Source organism: Salvelinus fontinalis, chromosome 2, assembly GCF_029448725.1.
Source record: "Salvelinus fontinalis isolate EN_2023a chromosome 2, ASM2944872v1, whole genome shotgun sequence".
Classification (NCBI taxonomy): domain Eukaryota; kingdom Metazoa; phylum Chordata; class Actinopteri; order Salmoniformes; family Salmonidae; genus Salvelinus; species Salvelinus fontinalis.
The window spans coordinates 67,970,910-67,997,246 of NC_074666.1; the positions used below are offsets into that span (position 1 = coordinate 67,970,910).

General features: G+C 42.6%; 1 protein-coding gene across 1 annotated transcript in view; it reads left to right on the forward strand.

Moving 5' to 3' along the window:
* Positions 1-1,321: 1,321 nt before the first annotated feature.
* Positions 1,322-26,337, forward strand: part of LOC129824132 (tetraspanin-5-like) — a 36,219-nt gene continuing 11,203 nt past the window's right edge. Inside the window, exons 1-5 of the mRNA XM_055883503.1 lie at positions 1,322-1,747; positions 9,604-9,654; positions 10,807-10,953; positions 16,129-16,299; positions 25,631-25,756. Of these exons, the coding sequence (XP_055739478.1) occupies positions 1,664-1,747; positions 9,604-9,654; positions 10,807-10,953; positions 16,129-16,299; positions 25,631-25,756 (579 nt within the window). The 5' untranslated portion in view covers positions 1,322-1,663. The remainder of the gene's footprint in view (positions 1,748-9,603; positions 9,655-10,806; positions 10,954-16,128; positions 16,300-25,630; positions 25,757-26,337) is intronic.

Genomic DNA, 26,337 nt, shown 5'->3' on the forward strand with positions numbered 1-26,337 from the left:
AAAATTAAAGGTACTCTTTATTTAACTTGGCAAGTCAATTAAGAACAAATTCTTGTTTACAATGACGGCCTACCCAGTCCAAACCCAGACGACACTGGGCCAATTGTGCACCGCCCATATCCAATCACGGCTGGATATGATACAGCCTGGATTCGAACCAGCTCTTGCACTGAGATGCAGTGCCTTAGACTGCTGCACCACAAGTTTGCAGTCCCCCCCCCCATTCACACACACATCCCCTAAGAACATTTTGACAATTGTCCCGATTACATATTTCCTAAAGAATTAAACTAATTTAGTCATTTTGTCATCACAAGGAGTGCAACTTTGCCAGGCTGCTTTTTTTTTATTTTACTAGGCAAGTCAGTTAAGAACAAATTCTTATTTACAAAGACAGCCTGGGAACAATGGGTTAACTGCCTTGTTCAGGGGCAGAACGACAGATTTTTACCTTGTAAGCTCTGAGATTCGATCTAGCAACCTTTCAGTTACCGGCCCAACGCTCTAACCATTAACCTTTGTAAGTCAAAACAAACTGCTGCGCTGTGGTATAGGCATGGACAGTAAAACCAGGGTATAGGCACAGATAGAACAATGAGGCAGATATTTCAACGGATGTATAAATGTGAAGCATCCGCTTGGCGTTTCCACTCACTATTAAATATGATGGTGAGAAGAAGCCCAGTGGCCGGCAGAGAGAGAAGATAGAACGAGATGGATTTTGGCCAACATTCTGCAAATGTTCTCATCGATTAAACATTTGATCTCAACACAGTTTTCTGTTCCCAAAACTTGAATCTGTTACGAACAGAGTGGACTACGATTTGTAGACTTTACCCTTTGCCAGACATTTTTTATAAATAAATAAATAAAAGGTTCAGAAGGAGTGCTAGGGCGAATCGAGATTTTGCGTTCTCTTACGGAAATATGCAAATACATGCTAGAACGCGCCAATATGATCTCGCTAGCTCGTGCTTGGCTCTGCCCGCCTCCTAATTGTTCTGCCAACTATGACTCATTTGTTCCCGTTGGAAACTACAGGCTGTGGTCTATCTTGGGTTAGTTATAAACATCTTTGTTAAAGGTCTATTGCTGCGTTCAAAACAACTGGGAACTCGGAAAAATATGAGGTCAAATCATGACGTCAGTGAACTTCAGGTCGGAAAATCAGAGCTCTAGAAAAAGGAATTCAGAGTTGGATGACTGTTCAAAACGGTGTTTCCCAGTTGTTTTGAACGGTCAGAAGTCGTACATTTCCGAGTTCCATGTTCCGAGTTCCCAGTTGTTTTGTACGTGCCATGTATAGTCATGACAGGAAAGCTCTCATTGGTAGGCAGACACGTCCATCAAATAACAGCCGTGTCTTGATCATGGACCAGACAGAAGAAAGGTTTTAATCTGGTTGGGCTCATATACTGTAGGGTGAAAAATATATATATAGGATACGACATTCGATATTTGTTTTAAAGCAGATAGTTTGTGACCCTACGCATTTCAAAGAGGAAGCAAGATGTTGAACGTTATTACACGCTGAACAATTGTCGGAACATTTCTACTGGTTGAACCGTTAACTGCGGGTTTCTGAAACGATCTGTCGAACCCAAACCAGACTGGATGTGATTTAGCCCTATTCTGGTGGGCGACATTTGTAAATACGATCCAAATGATGTCCGGAAAGTATTTCAAGGCTCATGAAGTCAGTTGCTGTATCAAATATTTCATATTTGGATTCAATATCATATTTTGGGTAAGTAAATCTGCTATATGACGTTTTCAGTGTCTGTCATGGCTTTATAGACTAGCCTACATCATATTGAAATGCTTTTCAACCTTGGCCTGCGTTTCACATATGGGGGAAAATGGGCAAGGAATTTGTATCATTAATGTTTTTTAAGTCTTACATCAACGGATGCAATAAATAAGATAATTGAACGAATTGAAATCTGAATGCAGTGCACATTAGGTTATTGGTCGACCAATATTAACATTGAATAGGTGCTTTATGAGGACACCAACATACGGGACACCAATAATAGCCGAATCGGGGGTAAATGCGGCAATGTTGAACTAAAATAGTAGAATTATGGTTTATTTTGATGAACGCGGGGTCCGGACCTAGATAAGCAGCTTCCCTCTTGCTGCTCGTTGTAATTCTAAGTATCCATTTGTGATTACGTCATAATGTCATTTTTTGTCATTAAATTTGTAGGCCTACTGCTCATGGCACTCCTTAAATGAAATGCAAGCTATAGCAGCTTACATCTGATAACATGCTCCCTCTATTGTTTCTATTTTATAACATCTTGGCATCACTGTGCAGGACAATTATGTCAACATGCAGACTATTGAGAAAAATATCTACTTTATCTGATATTTAATCTTTATTTAACTAGGCAAGTCAGTTAAGAACAAATTCTTATTTACAATGACCGCCTACCAAAAGGCCTCCTGCGGTGACGGGCCTGGAATAAAAAAAATAATACAATATAAATATAGGACTAAACACACATCACAACAAGATAGAGCTAAGACAACAACATAGCAAGGCAGCAACACATGACAACACAGCATGGTAGCAACACAACATACAACAACATGGTAGCAGCACAAAACATGGTACAAACATTATTGGGCACAGACAACAGCACAAAGGGCAAAAAGGTACAGACAACAATACATCACACAAAGCAGCCACAACTGCCAGTAAGAGTGTCCAAGATTGAGTCTTTAAAAGAAGAGATTGAGATAAAACTATCCAGTTTGAGTGTTTGTTGCAGCTCGTTCCAGTCTCTAGCTGCAGCGAACTGAAAAGAGGAGAGACCCAGGGATGTGTGTGCTTTGGGGACCTTTAACAGAATGTGACTGGCAGAACGGGTGTTGTATGTGGAGGATGAGGGCTGCAGTAGATATCTCAGATAGGGGGGAGTGAGGCCTAAGAGGGTTTTATAAATAAGCATCAACCAGTGGGTCTTGCGACGGGTATACGGAGATGACCAGTTTACAGAGGAGTATAGAGTGCAGTAATGTGTCCTATAAGGAGCATTGGTGGCAAATCTGATGGCCGAATGGTAAAGAACATCTAGCCGCTCAAGAGCATACCTACCGTTCTACCGAATCTAGCATGGGTAGGATGGTCATCTGAATCGGGGTTAGTTTGGCAGCTGGGGTGAAAGAGGAGCGATTACGATAGAGGAAACAAAGTCTAGATTTAACTTAAGCCTGCAGCTTTGATATGTGCAGAGAGAAGGACAGTGTACCGTCTAGCCATACTTCCAAGTACTTGTATGAGGTGACTACCTCAAGCTCTAAACCCTCAAGAGGTAGTAATAACACCTGTGGAGGATGGGCATTCTTCTTACCAAACCACATGACCTTTGTTTTGAAGGTGTTCCGAACAAGGTTAAGGATACAGTGTTTCCTTCTGGCCATACATCTATCAATTGCCAGTAGGCTGTAGAATGCATGAACTGAGGCCTTGCCTCCAAATCTGTGGAAATTAATGGCATTCTCCATTGAACCCTATAGCCATACTGCATAGGTGCCTATATGTAATTATAGCCTAGAGTAGATATACACTCACCGGTCAGTTTATTAGGTACACCACCCCGTTCATGAAAATTGATTGCTCCTACAGACAGAGTCAAGTGGATGTGGTTTGTTATATAAAGCAGGCAGACGGGCATCGAGGCATTCAGTTACTGTTGGATTGAACGTTAGACTGGGCAGAAAAAGCAACTTTGAGCGTGGTATGTCATTGCCAGGCACGCCGGACCCAGTATCTCAGAAACAGCCGTCCTCCTGGACTTTTCGCGCACGACAGTGTCTAGGCGACAAATAAAAAAACATCCAGTCAGCGGGAGTCTTGTGGGCAAAAACAGCATGTTGATGAGAGTGGTCGAAGGAGAATTGCAAAGATAGTCCAAGCTAACAGCCGGGCCACAAACAGACAAATAACGGTGCAGTGGTGTGCAGAACTGCATCTCGGGAATGCACAACTCTTCGATCCTTGTCACAGTTTTATTTATTTATTTATTTATTATTTATTTACCGTTATTTTACCAGGTAAGTTGACTGAGAACACGTTCTCATTTGCAGCAACGACCTGGGGAATAGTTACAGGGGAGAGGAGGGGGATGAATGAGCCAATTGTAAACTGATGGGCAATTGCAGCAGATGACCACACCGGGTTCCATTCCTATCAGCTAAAAACAAGAAGAAGCGGCTCCAGTGGGCACGCAATCACCAACACTGGACAATTGAGGAGTGGAAAATCATTGCCTGGTCCTATGAATCATGGTTCCTGTTGCGTCATGCTGATGGCAGAGTCAGGATTTGGCCTAAGCAGCCTGAGTCCATGGACCCATCCTGCCTAGTGTCAACGGTACAGGCTAGTGGCGGTGGTGTACCACTGTCCAGCATGGACCAACAGCCCTGTGGAACGTTTCCGACTTGTAGAATCCATGCCCCGAAGAATTCAGGTTGATCTGGAGGCAAAGGGGGTCCGACCCGGTACTAGATGGGTGTATCTAATAAACTGGCAGATGAGTGTAGGCAGGCTACAGTGTACTGAAGTCTAGGTAGGTTTACTTGTTCCACGTACATGTTTGCGACATGCACAATGTCAAGGATTTTGTTAAGTTTACAAATGTAATGTTAACATGTAATTAATCAAGTTGTAGCCTAAGTAGTCTACTGTCACAATACTGTATTATCATATTCATATTTATCTCTACAATAATTTCATTGTGCCTGCCTACCATGGAGGCAGGTTGCCTAGTTGGACCAGTAGCTGGAAGGTTGCTGTTTCAAGTCTCGGGCCATGCGTAAACTGGCAAGTACTGGCAGGTACCATCAACTGCATTTGTGCATCTGAGCAAGGCATTTACATTTAAACTGCTCTCCATCCAGAAGAGCTGCTCCACGGCTGACACTGCATCTCTCAACGTGTGTATATACAGCACAGTATATAGGGGCAGGTTGAGATATACAGTATACAAATTTCTGTTTCTTATGAATTTGACAATAGTGTATCTATTCTATTCGAATCTATGCTAAGGGACAATTTAAAGTGGGACCCCAAATTCATGATTGCAAATTGCCTTCACTGAAGTGACAATAGGTTGAGTGGCACTAAAGGATAAAGGGCATGAATTACATCTATATCCAAAATAGATAGGGTATCCTTGTACATACAAATGTATTGAATTTGTATCACATTATATAATTTTTGCCATCAATACACTCCAAAAAGACCAGAAAACAAATGCAGATATGGTGCATGCAACGTGTTTCGACTATGTCTTATGAAGTGAACCATTATACACCAGATTGATTGTTTGAGTCAGTATACCCTGGTAAAGTCTGTGATATCTGTTGACACAGTGTGTAACGTCCTGACCAGAGTTCTTATGTGTTTTGCTTGTTTAGCGTTGGTCAGGACGTGAGCTGGGTGGGAATTCTATGTTGTGTGTCTAGTTTGTCTGTTTCTGTGTGCAGCCTAATATGGTTCTCAATCAGAGGCAGCTGTCAATCGTTGTCCCTGATTGAGAATCATATATAGGAGGCTTGTTTTGTGTTGGGATTTTGTGGGTGATTGTTTCCTGTCTCTGTGTTTTGTTCTGCACCAGATAGGGCTGTCTCGGGTTTTCACATTTGTTATTTTGTTATTTGTATTAGTGTTACCGTTTATTCGTCTAATTAAACATGTTGAACACTAGCCACGCTGAATTTTGGTCCTCTCCTTCACCTATGGAAGAAAACCGTGACAGAATCACCCACCAAACCCGGACCAAGCAGCGTGGCAACGGGCAGCAGCGACAGCAGCAGCGGTACCAGGAGGAATGGACATGGGAGGAAATTCTGGACGGAAAAGGACCCTGGGAAGAGCCAGAGGAGTGTCGCCGCCCCAAAGCGGAGCTGGAGACAGCAAAAGCGGAGAGGCGGCATTATGAGGCGCTAGCAAGGCAGAGCGACTGGAAGCCCGAGAGGCTCACCCAAAAATGTATTGGGGGGGGGGGGGGGGGGGGGGGGCTAAAGGTGAGTGTGGCGAAGTCAGGTAGGAGACCTGCGCCAACTTCCCGGGCTTACCGTGGCGAGCGAGAGTACGGGCAGACACCGTGTTGTGCAGAAGAGCGCACGGAGTCTCCTGTACGTGTGCTTAGCCCGGTGCGGGTTATTCCACCTCCCCGCACTAGCCGGACTAGAGTGAGCATTGAGCCAAGTGCCATGAAGCCGGCTCAACATATCTGGCCTCCAGTACGTCTCCTCGGGCCGGTGTACATGGCACCAGCCTTACAAATGGTGTCCCCGGTTCGCCAGCATAGCCCAGTGAGGGCTATTCCACCTCGCCGCACTGGCAGGGCTACGGGGACCATTCAACCAGGTAAGGTTGGGCAGCTCGTGTACTCCTTCACGGTCCGGTATATCCGGCGCCACCTTCCCACCCCAGCCCAGTACAACCAGTGCCTACACCACGCATCAGGCTTCCTGTGCGTCTCGAGAACTCTGTTCCTCCTCCACGCACTCTTCCTATGGTGCGTGTCTCCAGCCCAGTACCTCCAGTTCCGGTACCACGCACCAGGCCTACTGTGCGCCTCAGCAGGTCAGAGTCGGCCGTCTGCCCAACGCCGCCTGCACTGCTCGTCTGCTCAACGCCGCCTGCACTGCTCGTCTGCCCAGCGCCGTCTGAGCTGCCTGCCTGCCCAGCGCCGTCTGAGCTATCCGTCTGCCCAGTGCCGTCTGAGCCATCCGTCTGCCCGGTGCCGTCTGAGCCATCCGTCTGCCCAGTGCCGTCTGAGCCATCCGTCTGCCCAGCGCCGTCTGAGCCATCCGTCTGTCCCGAGCCATTAGAGCCGCCCGTCTGTCCCGAGCCGTTAGAGCCGTCCGTCAGTCAGGAGCCGCTAGAGCCGCCAGCCAGTCAGGATCTGCCAGAGCCGCCAGCCAGTCAGGAGCTGCCAGAGCCGCCAGCCAGTCAGGAGCTGCCAGAGCCGCCAGCCAGTCAGGAGCTGCCAGAGCCGCCAGCCAGTCAGGAGCTGCCAGAGCCGCCAGCCAGTCAGGAGCTGCCAGAGCCGCCAGCCAGTCATGAGCTGCCCTCCAGTCATGAGCTGCCCTCCAGTCATGAGCTGCCTTCCAGTCTTGAGCTGCCTTCCAGTCATGAGCTGCCCTCCAGTCATGAGCTGCCCTCCAGTCATGAGCTGTCCTCCAGTTATGAGCTGTCCTCCAGTCATGAGCTGTCCTCCAGTCATGAGCTGCCCTCCAGTCATGAGCTGCCACTCAGTCATGAGCTGCCCTCCAGTCATGAGCTGCCACTCAGTCCGGAGCTGCCACTCAGTCCGGAGCTGCCACTCAGTCCGGAGCTGCCACTCAGTCCGGAGCTGCCTCTCTGTCCGGAGCTGCTTTTCAGTCCGGAGTTGCCGCTCTGTCGTGAGCTACCTCTCTGTCGTGAGCTACCTCTCTGTCGTGAGCTACCTCTCTGTCTTGAGCTACCTCTCTGTCTTGAGCTACCTCTCTATCCTGAGCTACCTCTCTGTCCTGAGCTACCTCTCTGTCCTGAGCTATCTCTTCTATCTAGGGGGGGCCTTGGTGAAGGTTCCTAGACCAAGGTCGGGGGCGAGGGTCGCCACTCAAAGGACGCTAAGGAGGGGGACAAAGACAGTGGTAGAGTGGTGTCCTCGTCCTGCGCCGGAGCCGCCACCGCGGACAGATGCCCACCCAGACCCTCCTCTTGAGTTTTAGGGGTGCGTTCGTAGTCCGCACCTCAGGAGGGGGGTACTGTAACGTCCTGACCAGAGTTCTTATGTGTTTTGCTTGTTTAGTGTTGGTCAGGACGTGAGCTGGGTGGGAATTCTATGTTGTGTGTCTAGTTGGTCTGTTTGTGTGTCCAGCCTAATATGGTTCTCAATCAGAGGCAGCTGTCAATCGTTGTCCCTGATTGAGAATCATATATAGGAGGCATGTTTTGTGTTGGGATTTTGTGGGTGATTGTTTCCTGTCTCTGTGTTTTGTTCTGCACCAGATAGGGCTGTCTCGGGTTTTTACATTTGTTATTTGTATTAGTGTTACCGTTTATTTGTCTAATTAAACATGTTGAACACTAGCCGCACTGCATTTTGGTCCTCTCCTTCACCTATGGAAGAAAACCGTGACACAGTGCTTCCCATAGCCTACAATTTGTTGCCATTGTAAGATGTCCCTGTGTTGATTGATAGGTTAGATTATACATTCAGTAGACTACTGATGGAATCCTTGTCTTATAAAACAACAAAAATAATAATAATCATTTTGGGCTAATTATTTATTATCATATACGGTAGATCCTCACATCTTGTACAGCATAACTTGACAGATGAAGTGAACTTCAGGTTAAATGTACACTACAGCACACTAATATATAGTGAGGCAAATCTAATTGTTACGGATGGATGTGCACTATATTAATTCACGTACATATGACTTCTGTTGTAAGGATGTAGATCCATTGATATAAAACCTATAGGCAGGTTCACTGGACACAATTAATCCTAGTCCTGGACTAAAAAGAGCTTTCTATTTGGAGATTCTGAGCCAGTTTCCTGAATATAAGCCTCTTGGACTAATAATCATTTTCAATTGACAATCTCAATTTGAATATGGTTTATAGTCCAGCACTAGGCTTAATCTGTATCATGGAAACTGGCCCTTAGAGTGCTCTTTAGTCCAGAACTAGTCAAGGCCTAATCTAGCCTGGTCTAAGATCTGTTTGTGCTGTTTTCCCAACCCTTGTGGTCATCGTCATATCAAACAAGTGTCTTATATCATTTTATTGCAGAGTCATTTATTCAACCATTTTACCATCTTGAGGGCAGGGAAGAGCTACAGGCAAGTGTAAGGCTTAGGTTTGAGGACCATGTCATACTTACAATGTTATAATTTAAGATACATGGCACACAGATTACCTGTTCTTAAATTAAAGCACTGAAAGAGCAAACTGTATCTCTGCAGAAAACTTGTGCTTCCTTTATTATGCTTTCAAATTGCTTAAAGATTGATCCTAGTGTAGGAGGCCCTAGAAAGCCTCCGAGGGCCATGTATGTTTCAGGGTTTGTCCTGGATACTGTGACGACTATTGTGTCAGACAACATAAACAGTGGTTCAGTCCATGTGCTTTAGCACAAGATGATAACCCAGTTAATGAAATGCCTGTACAGTTTTTCCATCATCAATAGCTTTTACGGGTTTTGGTAGTATGCATTGATGAAAATGCAGGAGGCTATTGTGCTGTAGTATTTTTGCTCACATTATTTCAGGGTTATACAATTTTGCGTATTAGTCCAACTGCATAGAGTTATGGCAGTTCTAAATTCCTGGCAAAAAATTTGAGGAATCCTCCTACATATGAGCAATAATTGGTTGATGTTAACCCCAACAATATTCAGTACAGCATATCTGTGTACATTCTTCATGTCTTGATGGTTGATTAATGGTGTAATAACTTTGCTAAACCACAACTCAGTCGATAAGCCAGAGAGGATGGCTCTAGTTTTATATTAATAAGTCGTATCTAAAATACTTCTCTCTCTCTCTTTCTCTTTCTCTCTCTCTCACTCACTCTCTCGTGGTTCACAGTTACTTGGAGTGGCATTCCTTGGCATAGGGCTTTGGGCATGGAGCGAGAAGGTGAGTCCAGCTGAGATCCCTGGGTGTCCTGTATCCTCTAGATAACTAATAATCTGCTAGCTGACTGCTCAAAGAATTCGAAACACATTGCAAGTGTCTGCAGGTATAGTGCATTATGATGCAGTTATAATGCATTGTAAGACTTTTTGAGCATAATGTCTTATAATTATTTAATAATGATCCAGACTAAATACCAGCCAATTTGAATCAGTTGAAATGTTCATACATAGACTTACAACATTATAAGCCTGTTTATAACACATTATAAAGGCTCATATACATGCTTATAACAAGTTATAAAGCATTATGCTTGCAGGCTTTAAGTGTTACAGAAGAGATCCTAGTGTTATTTATTATTTCTGTTCTACCAATAAAGAAGTATTATGTGCCATGGTAATAGATCACAGGTTTATAAGTATATGACGAGACTGACCCATGTTAAAGAGTGTTCCACATCCATCTGCCCTGACTGCGATAATTTCTGTAAAAAAAAAAAGTGAAAACACTGGAGTTTTCCAGTGGGAGGCGTGACTTCACAATGGCTCCTGAATGGATTGGACACATTCACAGGTTCATTTGTATTTATTAGGGATACCCATTTTTTCATTGTGTTTTCTCCTCTTTTGGCTCATATTTCCAAGCTGTCATGTATATATGTGTGTGCGTGTACATATCCTGGTGTGGATGTGTGCGTGCATGCATGTATATGTTTTTTATTTTTATTTAACTAGGCAAGCCAGTTAAGAACAAATTCCTATTTACAATGACGGCCTCCCCCGACCAAACCCAGATGACGCTGCGCCAATTGTGCGCCGCCTTATGGGACTCCCAGTCACGGCCGGATGTGATTCAGCCTGGATTTGAACTAGGGACTGTAGTGACATTTCTTGCACTGAGATGCAGTGCCTTAGACCGCTGTGCCACTCGGGAGCCTAAAATGCTCATGTATTTGTTATGAGAGTCCTAGAGTGGAATCATTTTTGTATGTCCAATAAGGTCTCCATTGCTCAAGCTCCATGTTTCAAACTCTATAAAACAGTTGACATGATTGACTATGAATAAATAACATGACTAATTGACTCTTCATGAGTCAATTATATCTAGTGATCTCTCTTTCTCTGTCTCTCTGTCTGTCTCTCTCTCTCTCTCCAGGGTGTGCTCTCCAACATCTCGTCCATCACAGACCTGGGGGGCTTTGACCCCGTCTGGCTCTTCCTGGTGGTGGGAGGAGTTATGTTTATCCTTGGCTTTGCCGGCTGCATCGGAGCACTGAGGGAGAACTCTTTCCTTCTCAAGTTTGTATGTTCTCCTTTTTATTCGAGACCATTATATTTTACATTGATATGACATAACATTGGAAGTATTTTTCCTCCCCCTGTCAATACTTAACCCTACCCTACCAAGCAATTATACAGTTGAAGTCGGAAGTTTACATAAACTTAGGTTAGTCATTAAAACTCGTTTTTCAACCACTCCACAAATTTCTTGTTAACAAACTATTGTTTTGGCAAGTCGGTTAGGACATCTACTTTGTGCATGACACAAGGAATTTTTCCAACAATTGTTTACAGACAGATTATTTCACTTATAATTCACTGTATCACAATTCCAGTGGGTCAGAAGTTTACATACACTAAGTTGACTGTGCCTTTAAACAGCTTGGACAATTCCAGAAAATGATGTCATGGCTTTAGAAGCTTCTGATAGGCTAATTCAATCAATCAATCAAGTTTATTTTATATAGCCCTTCGTACATCAGCTAATATCTCGAAGTGCTGTACAGAAACCCAGCCTAAAACCCCAAACAGCTAGTAATGCAGGTGTAGAAGCACCTCCTATTGACATCATTTGAGTCAATAGGAGGTGTACCTGTGGATTTATTTCAAGGCCTACCTTCAAACTCAGTGCCTCTTTGCTTGACATCATGGAAAAATCAAAAGAAATCAGCTACGACCTCAGAAGAAAATTGCAGACCTCCGCTAGTCTGGTTCATCCTTGGGAGCAATTTCCATACGTCTGAAGGTACCACGTTCATCTGTACAAACAAGAGTACGCAAGTATAAACACCATGGGACCGGGCAGCCGTCATACTGCTCAGGAAGAAGATGCGTTCTGTCTCCTAGAGATGAACGTACCTTAGTGCAAAAAGTGCAAATCAATCCCAGAACAACAGCAAAGGACCTTGTGAAGATGCTGGAGGAAACAGGTACAAAAGTATCTATATCCAGAGTAAAACGAGTCCTATATCGACATAACCTTAAAGGCCGCTCAGCAAGGAAGAAATCACTGCTCCAAAACAGCCATAAAAAACCCAGACTACGATTTGCAACTGCACATGGGGACAAAGATCGTATTTTTTGGAGAAATGTCCTCCGGTCTGATGAAACAAAAATAGAACTGTTTGGCCATAATGACCATCGTTATGTTTAGAGGTAAAAGGGGGATGCTTGCAAGCCGAAGAACACCTTTCCAACCGTGAAGCACAGGGGTGGCAGCATCATGTTGTGGGGGTGCTTTGCTGCAGGAGGGACTGGTGCACTTCACAAAATAGATGGCATCATGAGTGGGGGAAATGATGTGGATATTTTGAGGCAACATCTCAAGACATCGGTCAGGAAGTTAAAGCTTGGTCGCAAATGGGTCTTCCAAATGGACAATAACCCCAAGCATACTTCCAAAGTTGCTGCAAAATGGCTTAAGGACAACCGATTCAAGGTATTGAAGTAGCCATCACAAAGCCCTGACCTCAAGCCCATAGAAAATGTGTGAGCAGAACTGAAAAGTCGTGTTTGAGCAAGGAGGCCTACAAACCTGACTCAGTTACACCAGCTCAGTCAGGAGGAATGGGCCAAAAAATTCACCGAACTTATTGTGGAAGGCTACCCGATAGGTTTGACCCAAGTTAAACAATTTAAAAGAAATGCTACCAAATACTAATTGAGTGTATGCAAACTTCTGACCCACTGGGAATGTGATGAAAGAAAATGAAAGCTGAAATAAATCATTCTCTCTACTATTATTCTGACATTTCACATTCTTAAAATAAAGTGGTGATCCTAACTGACCTAAGACAGGGAATTTTTACTTGGATTAAATGTCAGGAATTGTGAAAAACTGAGTTTAAATGTATTTGGATAAGGTGTATGTAAACTTCCGACTTCAACTGTAGGTCCACTACAATGTGTGTACTAAACCAGAGCACACAGCTTTACGGAGCAAGTGTCTGTTTTTGTTTTGTTTGGACTGGTGAATTTTTGCTCGCAATTATGTCTTTAATTATGTATTTTATTACATTGTGATGTCTTTTATGAAGTCATGGTTAGGTCAGTTTGTATAAGGACGTTTTGTTAACATTTTTTTAACAACCAGAAAAGGGTGTCTTTATCAGGTCGTAATATGGTTGAACAGATATCAACCAAAATCTTTCCCATGACTTCTTGATGTCGTCATGAAAGAGACCTTGGGTAACAGAGACCATTTGGTTGTAATCTGGTTATATGATGACTTCTCAACCAGAAATCCAGTTTAACAGCCAGAATTGTTTTTCCCACTGGGGATTGGTGGGCCTTTGATATAAATATGGTACACTCTTAGAAAAAAAGGTGCTATCTAGAAACTTAAAGGGTTCTTTCGGCTGTCCCCATAGGATAACCCTTTGAAGAACCTTTTTGGTTCTAGGTAGAACCCTTTTTGGTTCCATCTAGAACCCTTTCCACAGACGGTTTTACATGGAACTCAAAAGGCTTCTACCTGAAACCAAAAAGCTTTATCCTATGGGGACAGTCGAAGAACCCTTTCAGAATCCTTTTTTTCCAGGAGTGTAGATGAAAGGGAGGTTTAGGTTTATGACAAAAAGCTTTATATTGAGTCTTATAAACCAAGGCAACATCTTAGGAAATGTCAATGCAATGTTGAATGGATTGGCAATGAATTGTTAGAGGTCCAGAATAGATTCATTCTCTCTCTGATGGCTTGGTTACACCCCCGGGTTCTCTTGAACTGGGTGATTGAAGGGGTAGCTGATAGTAGAAAGCTTCAAAACAACAACAGTGATTACTAATGTGTTTGCATAATATATTTGGTTGGCAGTGTTGATTACCTCTGGGGTTTTTTAAGTTCAGTTGCTTTATCTACAAATATGTAGCATTTGTTCATGTTTCATATACTGTGATATGCTTCTATCCAGTGGGGAAAAGTTGGAATGCGAAAACATAATGAATTCATTGTCACGTTCCTGACCTGTTGTCTGTTATTTTTGTATGTGTTTAGTTGGTCAGGGCGTGAGTTGGGGTGGGCATTCTATGTTTTGTGTTTCTATGTTTAGGTCATTGGTAATTAGCCTTAAATGGTTCTCAATCAGAGACAGGTGTTTGACGTTTCCTCTGATTGGGAACCATATAAAGGTAGGGTGTTCACACTGTTTGTTTGTGGGTGGTTGTCTTCCGTGTCTGTATGTATGTTCGTACCACACGGGACTGTAGCGTTTTTGTTTGTAGTCTATACCTGTTCATGCGTTCTTCGTGTTATTTGTAGTTCTCCAGTTCAGGTCTGTCTTCGTTCGTTTTGTTATTTTGTAATTATTCCAAGTGTTGTTTCGTGTTCGTCTTCGTCGTTTAATAAATTCATTATGTTTTCTAAACCCGCTGCATGTTGGTCTGATCCCTACTCCTCCTCTTCGGACGAAGAGGAGGAGAACAAGCGTTACATTCATGCCCTGGCTGTTAACTGGTTTGCTGGTTGTAGAGATCACATCATTTTTTCATGATGTAATAACCAAGTGTCATGTCTGGACTATCATTAAATGTGAAGACAGTTAGAAATTGCTAATAGTTTACATGAACGACCACTCATTCGAAAATAAATAGCAATTTACATATTTACGAGTGTATGTCTTGCTGTCTCTTTGTGGTCGCCGGTCCATCTGCTGGAGAGAGTCAACAGAAAAGTCTCTGGTTGCATTTCCCTGAAGATCAAAGTCGTAAGTGGTTAGTATATATACCATTCGGGAATGTTAGAATAGATGTTGTTCTGCGGTTGTCGGTATTCTCGTTCTAGGTTTACGTCCTTTCTAGCTGCAGACTAGTAATTCGTTTGTCTAGAATTTCTCACTTATTCTGTAGTGATCGATTGTCTCAGAGTTGAACCATTTCCAGCCGTGTAGCCAATGCTCCGTGTGGTATGGGCTTCTGGTCTTGTAGTTTTAACCAATTTCACACATGCTGTAGCTTCAGCTGCATGTTTTCTAGTCTAATGTGAATTTCATCAGGAGTGGGTTTTATACACTTCAGAGAAAAGGGCGGTCCATGACGCCAACGTAATGTCTATACTCACGTGGGCGTGGCCATTGATGTGGTTAACTATATGAAAACCTATATTTTCTCATTTAGAAGGTTAACATCACATTACATCTTTCCACAAATAGATTCATGTTTAATCACATATGTTTCACAATATTTAGATGTAAACCTGACAGCCGGGAAATGTACACTAAGAGATACAGTTATGTGTGTTTCCTGTCCTTCATGAGATCACCAAATGAAACAACTTTGTTCATTAAATACACGCAGACCATTCCCATATTCTCAAAAACAGAAATATTGTTTAATCCTCCAATTTTGGGGATTAGGAGTTGAACAAAGAGAAACTCTTTGTTCCACTGTGAAATCCCCTCTCCCCATACTGCATGTCCAAAGGGGGAGAGGTCCCTTCCAGGGATTTACGACCTGTCGTTAAGTCATAAAACTGGGGAGAGAGGGGGGGGGGGGGGCTATGATCCTCCACCCAGGGCACGTCATGACACAAGTCCGGGAAAGACATCATATTTTGTTTGTAATCTGGTCAGACAACAACCAGTTAAAGGACATTTTTTCTGGTTGCTATAATGACGTTTAGCACTGTTGGGAGATTTGGAAAGCCAAAGGCAATCAGTCAACAATATAATAATAATTTTATTATAAATATTAATCTTTAATTTACAATCTGTAGATACTAAGTGATTAGAAAGGTTCAGAATTTATGTGAAACGTCACAGCACAGTTGAAAAATATATGGCACATGGAAATCATAAGAGTGTGGTTTACAGAGATAGGTGGGATGGACTGAGAGTAGCTGAGGGGTGGGTTTAAAATCTCATATTCTATAATAGTTATGACTGAAAACACGATATATGGAATGTGTTTAAGTATTATCTATCCAGATATAATGCATATCAAATAACTATATTCTTGCTATGTAACTACTGTGAAAAAAGTGCCATTTATGTAAAACGTGTGTAGAATGTACATGTAACAAAAAAACCGAAAAGTTATTTTTGTCCTCCAAAGAGTGGAGATGGGACACAATTTAAAAAAATAATAATACATTTACAAAAGCTCCTATCGCAACCAGTATACAACCTGATCATTAAGTGATTTGAACCAATTTTTCTTGCTGGGTATCCCATATTAAGTGTTGGCCAATGTCACTCTGTTCCAGTTCTCTGTGTTCCTGGGGATCATCTTCTTCCTGGAGCTGACAGCTGGAGTCTTGGCCTTCGTCTTCAAGGACTGGATAAAGGACCAGCTCAACTTCTTCATCAACAACAACATCCGGGCGTACAGGGATGACATTGACCTACAGAATCTCATAGATTTCACCCAAGAATACGTAAGTGCAGTTATCTTTTCACAACTGTCTTTCTGTGTGATAAGATTAATAATGTACTGGTGCACCCAGTGGTGTATTGGGGGCTATACGCAGGTACAGTGCCTTTGGAAAGTGTTCAGAACCCTTTACTTTTTCCACATTTTGTCACTTTACAGCCTTATTTTAAAATGGATAAAAAATAATTATAATTCCCTCATCCATCTACACACTAACCCATAATGACACATTTAGCAAATGTTCACCCAACTTATTGTGGGAAGCTTGTGGAAGGCTACCTGATAGGTTATGACCCAAGTTAAACAATTGAAAGGCAATGCTACCAAATACTAATTGAGTGTATGTAAACTTCTGACCCACTGCGAATGTGATGAAAGAAATAAAAGCTGAAATAAATCATTCTCTCTACTATTATTCTGACATTTCACATTCTTAAAATAAAGTGGTGATCCTAACTGACCTAAGACAGGGAATTTTTACAAGGATTAAATGTCAGGAATTGTGAAACTGAGTTTAAATGTATTTGGCTAAGGTGTATGTAAACTTTTGACTTCAACTGTAAGTTTTCAAACCCTTTACTCAGTACTTTGTTGAAGCATCCTTGGCAGCGATTACAGCCTTGAGTCTTCTTGGGTATGACGCTACAAGCGTGGCACACCTGTATTTGGGGAGTTTCTCCCATTCTTCTCTGCAGATCCTCTCAAGCTCTGTCAGGTTGGATGGGGAATGTCACTCCACAGCTATTTTCAGGCCTCTCCGGAGATGTTCGATTGGGTTCAAGTCCGGGCTCTGGTTGGGCCACTCAAGGACATTCAGAGACTTGTCCCAGAGCCATTCCTGCGTTGTCTTGGCTGTGTGCTTAAGGTTGTTGTCCTGTTGGAAGGTGAACCTTCACCCTAGTCTGAGGTCCTGAGCACTCTGGAACAAGTTCCCGGACATTTCTGGGGGGAATGGCCCTAGCCCTCACCCTTCGATCCAAAAGGTCCCAGACGTGCTCAATGGGATTGAGACCCGGGCTCTTCGCTGGCCATGGCAGAACACATGCCTGTCTTGCAGGAAATCACACACAGAACGAGCAGTATGGCTGTTGGCATTGTCATGCTGGAGGGTCATGTCAGGATGAGCCTGCAGGAAGTGTACCACATGAGGGAGGAGGATGTCTTCCCTGTAACGCACAGCGTTGAGATTGCCTGCAATGACAACAAGCTCAGTCCGATGATACTGTGACACACCGCCCCAGACCATGACGGACCCTCCACCTCCAAATCGATCCTGCTCCAGAGTACAGGCCTCGGTGTAACGCTCATTCCTTCGACGATAAACGCAAATCCGACCATCACACCTGGTGAAACAAAACCGCGACTCGACAGTGGAGAGCACTTTTTGACAGCCCTGTCTGGTCCAGCAACGGTGGGTTTGTGCCCATAGGCGACGTTGTTGCCGGTGATGTCTGGTGAGTCTCCCTGTAGCGCTGTCTTAGGCGTCTCACAGTACGGACATTGCAATTTATTGCCCTGGCCACATCTGCAGTCCTCGTGCCTCCTTGCAGCATGCCTAAGGCACGTTCACGCAGATGAGCAGGGAGCCTGGGCATCTTAGTTTTGGTGTTTTTCAGAGTTAGTAGAAAGGCCTCTTTAGTGTCCTAAGTTCTCATAACTGTGACCTTAATTGCCTACCGTCGTAAGCTGTTAGTGTCTTAACGACTGTTCCACAGGTGCATGTTCATTAATTGTTTATGGTTCATTGAACAAGCATTGGAAACGGTGTTTAAACCCTTTACAATGAAGATCTGTGAAGTTATTTGGAATTTTATGAATTATCTTTGAAAGACAGGGTCCTGAAAAAGGGACATTTCTTTTTTTGCTGAGTTTATATATGGAGACTGTTTAGTGACAAAAATAAGGGGTAAAATACATGTACAAATGTAATATAAGAAAGAAAGAAAAAAATCTCAGATACAGGACAGACACTTCAGAACAAACTTCCTTTTGATTGGGACTATCGGTTGTTCCATTTAGGGAATCTGTTATTCAATGCGTTTGTGTCACGTGTGCTCCTTCTCCGGCCTCTAGGTCACCAGGCAGCTTGTGATGGTGCACCCCTGTCACCATCATTACGCGCACCTGCGCGTCATCACTCACCTGGACTCCATCACTTCCCTGATTACCTTCCCTATATATGTACCTCCCTTTGGTTCCTTCCCCAAGCGTTATTGTTTCTGTTTCTGTGTCATGTCTGTGCGTTGTCCGTGTTTCTTATTTTGTATTATGTTGTGTTTATTTATTAAAACACTCACTCCCTGAACTTGCTTCCCAACTCTCAGCGCACATCGTTCAAGAATAACCCCTCACCTAAGGTAAGCATCAGGGAGTGTTTTTTTTTTGTGTCAGGTGAAATGATGTCGGGTCCGGGGGCCGCTACAGGCTTCCCTGCCTCCGCCAGCTCGTCAGGCTCTCATGCCTCAGCCGGATTGCCAGGCTCCACTGCCTGAGCCAGCTCGTCAGACTTTTAAGCCTTTGCCAGATCGCCAGGCTTGTGCCTCAGCCGGATTGCCAGGCTCCCCTGCCTCAGCTGGTCTGTCAGGTTCCCGCGTCCCAGCCGGCGACAGGTTCCCGCGCATCAGCAGGGATGACCGGTCTGCTCTTGATTCCCGGGATCGTCCCTTGGGTTGGCGTCCTGAGGCTGGAGCTGAACGCACCGGGGAGGGGGTACCGTCACGTTTGCTCTCTCCGGTGCTCTAGGTCGCCATGCTCCCGCGTCTCAGCCGGACAGACAGGTTTCCCTCGCCTCAGCAGAGGTGACTGGTCCGCTCCTGATCCCCGGGATTGTTATTTTGGTTGGCGTCCTGCGGCTGTAGCCGCGCTACAGGGAGGGGGTACTGTCACGTGTGCTCCCTCTCCGCCCTCTTGTTCACCAGACAGCTCTTAATGGTGCACACCTGTCACCATCGTTACGCGCACTTGCACGTGATCACTCAACTGGACTCCATCACTTCCCTGATTACCTTCCCTATATATGTCACTCCTTTTGGTTCCTTCCACAGGTGTTATTGTTTCTGTGTCATGTCTGTGCGTTGTCCGTGTTTCTTATTTTGTATTATTTTGTGTTTATTTATTAAAACACTCACTCCCTGAACTTGCTTCCCAACTCTCACCGCACATCGTTACAGTTTGTATGGGCTAATAGCAGTAAGGCCAAATACAAATGCTAATTAAATACTTTTTTAATATTGTTTTTTGTTACTTCAAGGGGTCTTAAAAATCAAATAGCAAAATTTGTTTGAATTTTAACAATTATTTGATGAAAAAAATGGCTTTATGTCCTTTCAACTTATGATATCTATCAGTAAAAGTTAACTAAGGCAACAAAAGTTTGGTCCGGAGTCTTGGTTGAATCTTTGCGATGCGCAATTCAGACCCCAATAAACCTTCCCAATGAAATGTTCACTGCAAAGTAGGCAGAATGATATCATGATTATTTGTATCAATCGGGAGGGCATTTGTTAAAGCAAAGTGTGGGCAGCGTTGGCTGCTGATTGGCTGTATATCAGTGACGCGAGGTGGTTGGAGTTGTCAACAAAGGAGCATGACAAAAACATGATTCCCAGTTTTTAACTACCGTTAGTTTCTTAGAAAATATATACTGTATGAAGCAATCTGTGCATTTGAACAACAGTATAAATAGACCTATTTCACTTTTGCATGTCAAAAACCGAATGACCACTGCCGCTGTTTTGAACAGATTAGATTATGCTATTTAGAACGAGCAGCCAGCTCACAAACAAACAAGTCCACCAGGGAGAACGCAACAAGCATGCAGATGCAATAAGTGAAAACACAAAGCATGATTCGCTAGCCAGTTAACTTTCATATGAATTTATAAAGACCTGAAATTGGCATGGGTGCTAGCTAGCTAGCTAGCTGATTTTTAAAGGTAGTTAACTGGTTAACCTGTCTAGGATGAGAGTGCCGCTAGCGGCACTCCCCCCCCCCCCCCCACTGAAAAGGCAGAGCCGCGAAATTCAAAAAAAATATTTTTTTTAAATATTTAACTTTCACACATTAAAGTCCAATACAGCTAATGAAAGACACACAGCTAATGAAAGACACAGATCTTGTTTTACAGGGAAGTGTTTTACAAAATGTTTTACAGGGAAGACACAATATGTAAAGATGTACATCTATTACCTAAAAACACATTAGCATAATCCACCATCTTTTATTTGTCCACCAACACCAGTAGCTATCACCAATTCGGCTAAACTAAGATATTTATAGCCCCTAACCAAGAAAAAAACTCATCAGATGACAGTCTGATAACATATTTATGGTATGGGATAGGTTTTGTTAGAAAAAAGTGCATATTTCAGGTAGATGGCATAGGTTACAATTGCACCCACCGTCACAAATGGAATAGAAAAACTACTTAGAGCAACGTGTTTACCTACTTACTAATCATCAAACATTTCGTAAAAATACACAGCATACACGAATCGAAAGACACAGATCCTGTGAATACAGACAATGTTTCAGATTTTCTAAGTGTCTTACAGCGAAAACACAATAAATCGTTATATTAGCATAGCACATAGCACATAGCAGCCCAGCATTGATTCTAGCCAAAGTGAGCGATAAAAGTCAACATCGCCAAAATATATTAATTTTTTCACTAACCTTCTCAGAATTCTTCAGATGACACTCCTGTAACATCATATTACACAATCCATATAGAGTTTGATCGAAAATGTTTATATTTAGCCACCAAAATCATGGTTAGACAATGTGAAATGTAGCCAAGCTGGTGAGAAAATGTCCGTGCGCCACTTAGACAGTGATCTACTCTTATACATAAATACTCATAAACGTGACTAAAAAATATAGGGTGGACAGGGATTGATAGACAATTTAATTCTTAATACAATCGCGGAATTACATTTTTTAATTTATCCTTACTTTTCAATACAGTTTGCGCCAAGCGAAGCTACGTCAAAAAACATGGCGTCCTAAGCCACTAACATTTTTCGACAGAAACGCGATTTATCATAATAAAAATGTCCTACTTTGAGCTGTTCTTCCATCAGTATCTTGGGCAAAGGATCCTTTCTTGGGAGTAATCGTCTTTTGGTGGAAAGCTGTCCTCTTGCCATGTGGAAATGCCAACTGCGTTCGGGATGAACTGGAAGCGTGCCCAGCAATTCACAGCGTTTCAGAAATAAATGTCCCAAAATCGCACTAAACGGATATAAATTGCTATAAAACGCTTTAAATTAACTACCTTATGATGTTTTTAACTCCCATAACGAGTAGAAACATGACCCGAGTAATATTACTCCCTCCACTAATGCTTGGAACAGGTGCGGGTCGGTGTCCTCTAGGCGCATGACGCAGCTCCAAAAGAGTGACTAGCCTCAGGGTTTTTTAATTTGTAGTGCCTGTGAACGCGCAATCGACCCCATTAAAATCGTCATCACGTAAAGGCATCCAGGGGAAGACGTAAGCAGTGTCCGTATAGTCATAGCAATAACAGTGCCCTTTTAACTGACTCCAGATCAGGGGCCAAAATTTCTGAAATCTGACTCCATGTCAGGGAAATTGCTGTAGAATGGGCTCTGTTCCACTTAGAGACAAAATTTCAACTCCTATAGAAACTATAGACTGTTTTCTATCCAATAATAATAATAATATGCATATTGTACGATCAAGGATTTTGTGGGAAGCCGTTTCAAAAATTACACGATTAGCATAAATAGTCACAACAGCGCCCCCATCCTCAACAGGTTAATTTGAAAACATAAAAATATTTCTCAATGTTTCTCAAAATTACTGTAGCTGGCTAATTAAATTGATCATGCTTTGTGATACACCCAGTGCTTTGTAATACAATCCGGGGTAGTTCCCCCTCATAGCAAATAGCTGGCAAAACAATCCAAGCAATGTTCGCATGGCCTATGCGCCCACAGAGGCAAAGCTGCTACTGCTGGCAGTCACTGAGGGGCAGAGTAGCTCAGCAGCTTGTTTTGAACATTTATCACACTTTGTGAGCATTTAAAACCCAATCCATGAATTACATATATATATTTTTTAATAAAAATAGTGTAACTTTTTTATCACAAGTTTTTTTTATTTTTTGTGGACCAATCACAAGTGGGGCACGGCCACTAATGCCCTAATGGGTGAGCCGCCGCTGACTGTTGGCCTACATTCAAATCAAATTGTATTTGTCACGCACCAAATACAACACTGTGAAATGCTTACTTACAAACCCTTAACCAACAATGCAGCTCAAGAAATAGAGTTAAAACATTTACTAAATATAATAAAGTCAAAAAGTAATACAAGAAAATTACATAACAATAATGAGGCTATATACAGGGGGTACAAGTACTGAGTCAATGTGCGGGGGTACAGGTTAGGTGAGGTAATTTGTAAAGTGACTATGCATAGATAATAAACAGAGAGTAGCAGCAGTGTAAAAACAAAGTGGGGGGTTGGGGGGGCAATGTAAATAGTCCAGGTGGACATTTGATTAATTGTTCAGCAGTCTGATGGTTTGGGGGTAGAAGCTGTTAAGGAGCCTTTTGATCCTGTACTTGGTGCTCGGGTACCGCTTGCCGTGCGGTAGCAGAGAGAAAAGTTTATGATTTGGGTGACTGGAGTCTTTTGACAATTTTTTGGGCCTCCCTCTGACACTGCCTAGTATAAAGGTCCTGGATGTGAGGAAGTTTGCCCCCAGTGATATACTGGGCCGTACACACTACCCTCTGTAACGCCTTACAGTCAGATGCCGAGCAGTTGCCATACCAGGTGATGATGCAAACGGTCAGGATGCTCTCGATGGTGCAGCTGTAGAACTTTTTGAGGATCTGGGGACCCATGCAAAATCTTTTCAGTCTCCTGCCCTCTTCACAACTGTCTTGGTGTGTTTGGACCATGATAGTTCGTTGATGATGTGGACACCAAGGAACTTGAAACTCTCGACCTGCTCCACTTCAGCCCCGTCGATGTTAATGGAGGCCTGAAGTCCACCAACAGCTCCTTACATTGTCATAGGCCTACAGTACAGACACACCACTAGCCAAATGGTCTGTTGCCCGTGTTCAGTTGAAAAAAATCTATTTTGTATATTTTTCACTGACATCAAAAATAGTCTCCTGATATGGTTTAAGCATTGTTGTGGACTATTATTTTTTAAAGTGTGATTTTAAGAGTAAAATCTAGAAAAACTACAGTGCCTTCAAAAAGTATTCACACTCCTTAAACTTGTACACGTTTTGCTGTAACGTTACAGCCTGAATTTAAAATGAATTCAATTGAGATTTTGGGTCACTGGCCTACACACAATACCCCTAAATGTCAAAGTGGAATTGTTTTTAAAAATTTGTACAAATTAATAAAAAATGTAAAGCTGAAATGTCTTTAGTCAGTAAGTATTCAATGGCAAACCTAAATATGTTCAGGAGTAAAAATTTGCTGAACAAGTCACATTCAATTATCTGTAAGGTCCCTCAGTCGAGCAGTGAATTTCAAACACAGATTCAACCACAAAGACCAGGGAGGATTTCCAATGCCTTGCAAAGAGACCACCTAATGGTAGATGGGTAAAAATACAAATAAAAAATACACTGAATATCCCTTTGAACATGGTGAAGTTATTAATTACACTTTGGATGATGTATCAATATACCCAGCCACTACAAGGATACAGACGTCCTTCCTAACTCAGTGGTCAGAGAGGAAGGAAAATGCTCAGGGATTTCACCATGAGGCTGAATGGTGACTTTAAAACAGTCACATAGTTTAATGACTGTGATAGGTGAAAACTGAGGATGCATCAACAACATTGTAGTTACTCCACAATACTAACTTAAATTACAAAGTGAAAAGAAGGAAGCCTGTACAGAATACACATAATACAAAACATGCATCCTGTTTGCAATAAGGTACTTAAGTAAAACTGCAAAAATAATGTGCCTAAGATATTAACTTAATGTTCTGAATACAAAACATTATGTTTGGGGAAAATCCAACACATCACGAGTACCACTCTTCATATTTTCAAGCATGGTGGTGGCTGTATCTAGTTATGGATATGCTTGTCATCAGCAAGGACTAGTGAGTTTTTTAGGATAAAAAGAAACAGAATAGAGCAAAGCACAGGCAAAATCCTAGAGGAAAACCTGGTTCAGTCTGCTTTCCAACAGACACTGGGAGACAAATTCACCTTTCAGCAGAAAAAAAACCAAAACACAAGGCCATACACTGGAGTTGCTTACCAAGACGACATTGAATGTTCCTGAGTGGCCTAGTTACAGTTTTGACTTGAATCAGCTTGAAAATCTATAGCAAGAGTTGAAAATGGCTGTCTAGGAATGATCAACAACCAAATTGATAGTGCTTGATAAAAAATGATATATATTGTACAGTTGTACAGGTGTGCTAAGCTCTGAGAGACTCACAGCTGTAATCGCTCCCAAAGGTGATTCTAACATGTATTGACTCAGGGGTTGTGAATACTTACGTAAATTAGGCATTTAATTTTCAATCAATTTACACATTTTTCAAAAAACATGTTTTCACTTTGTATGTAGATGGGTGAAAAATAAGTGGAACAAGTCAAGGGGTATGAATACTTTCTGAAGGCACTTTATAGCGTAATTTTTTGTACATTTTTTTAAGCATAAACTTTTTCAGACCTTTCCTTCACGGGTGGGCCATTTGGGAAATGTATACCCACTTCTTCAGGCACCACTACACCACTGGGTGCACCTGAAATATTTCCACATGTGACTTTAATGGCCTTGGAATATATAATTCACAAAAAATATAAATGAACATGTTGTGAATCAACTCTCACAGTTTTTAACAGCATGTATGGGTTATTGGTCTAGTTATTTTCAGAAGCTTCTGGCTAGCATTACCTAGCTAGCTAAATAACCAAATGCACATAAAACTGTCTATGTGGATTGACAACTACCTAGGTTAATGGAAAGTAATGTAAGGGCCACAGCCACTGTGATTGCAAACCGGATGTCATTGTTTTCAATGAGAGCATGACGGTAAATGCTGTTGAGGCGAAACTTGCCGCCAGAGTTCAAATATTTCAACTTTTGGTGTGTGCCAAAGCTTTGTTTCCTACCTGATGTTGATTTGCAAAGTTTGTTTACTGAAATCACCATAGCAACTCATACCGTTGCGCTAGCTTGCTTTTGCCATCACTCTCTTTCTTGCTTTCTTGTCTGACTGGGATGACGGTTTTTGCGTTCCTTGTCTAAACTCAGCATAAGACGTTGTTGATGTCTAAAAAGGATGTTGTTCTGTCTCTTTGGCCTTTCCAGTGGGAGTGTTGTGGCGCCTTTGGGGCAGACGACTGGAACTTGAACATCTACTTCAACTGCACTGATTCCAACCCAAGTCGCGAGAAGTGCGGAGTCCCCTTTTCATGCTGCACCAAAGACCCCGCAGTACGTTTTCTCTCACTTCACTGAACTATACCCACTATCTTCTGAAGTACAGACAGCTTTTATTGGAGTTGTTCAGTCAGTACTTCAGTTATAAAATACCCCATTCTAATGTCCAGCCACCAGCGTATTGCATTAGTTCATACCAATACAATTGAAATAGTAAAGTGGCCTTCGAACACACTTAGCAGAGTCAGTAGGTTAAAGCTCAACACCGTCCTAGTTGTTTCTCTCTGCCTAGTCAGAAGCCATGTTGTAGACTCTAAGTCAAACGCACTGGCTAGATTACAGCATTCAGATCGCAGTGTTTAGACTTCTCAGAGGCTGCGGAACAGAATGTCCTATCTTAGCTCATGTCCCTTTTTAAGGGGCTAACGTCTCACAGTGGCTAACTTTACGTCACCATAAATCATACTCATACAATACAAACAAGGAGGGACACAACTAGCCTCTGCTGCACAGAACTCATTCATACTACAGCCAAACAGCACACAAATAGGCTACATAACCCTAGCTGAACCTTATTTGAAGATGTTTATGATGAAATCTCTTTTTTTTAGCATGCAACAAGACCAGATGGCATG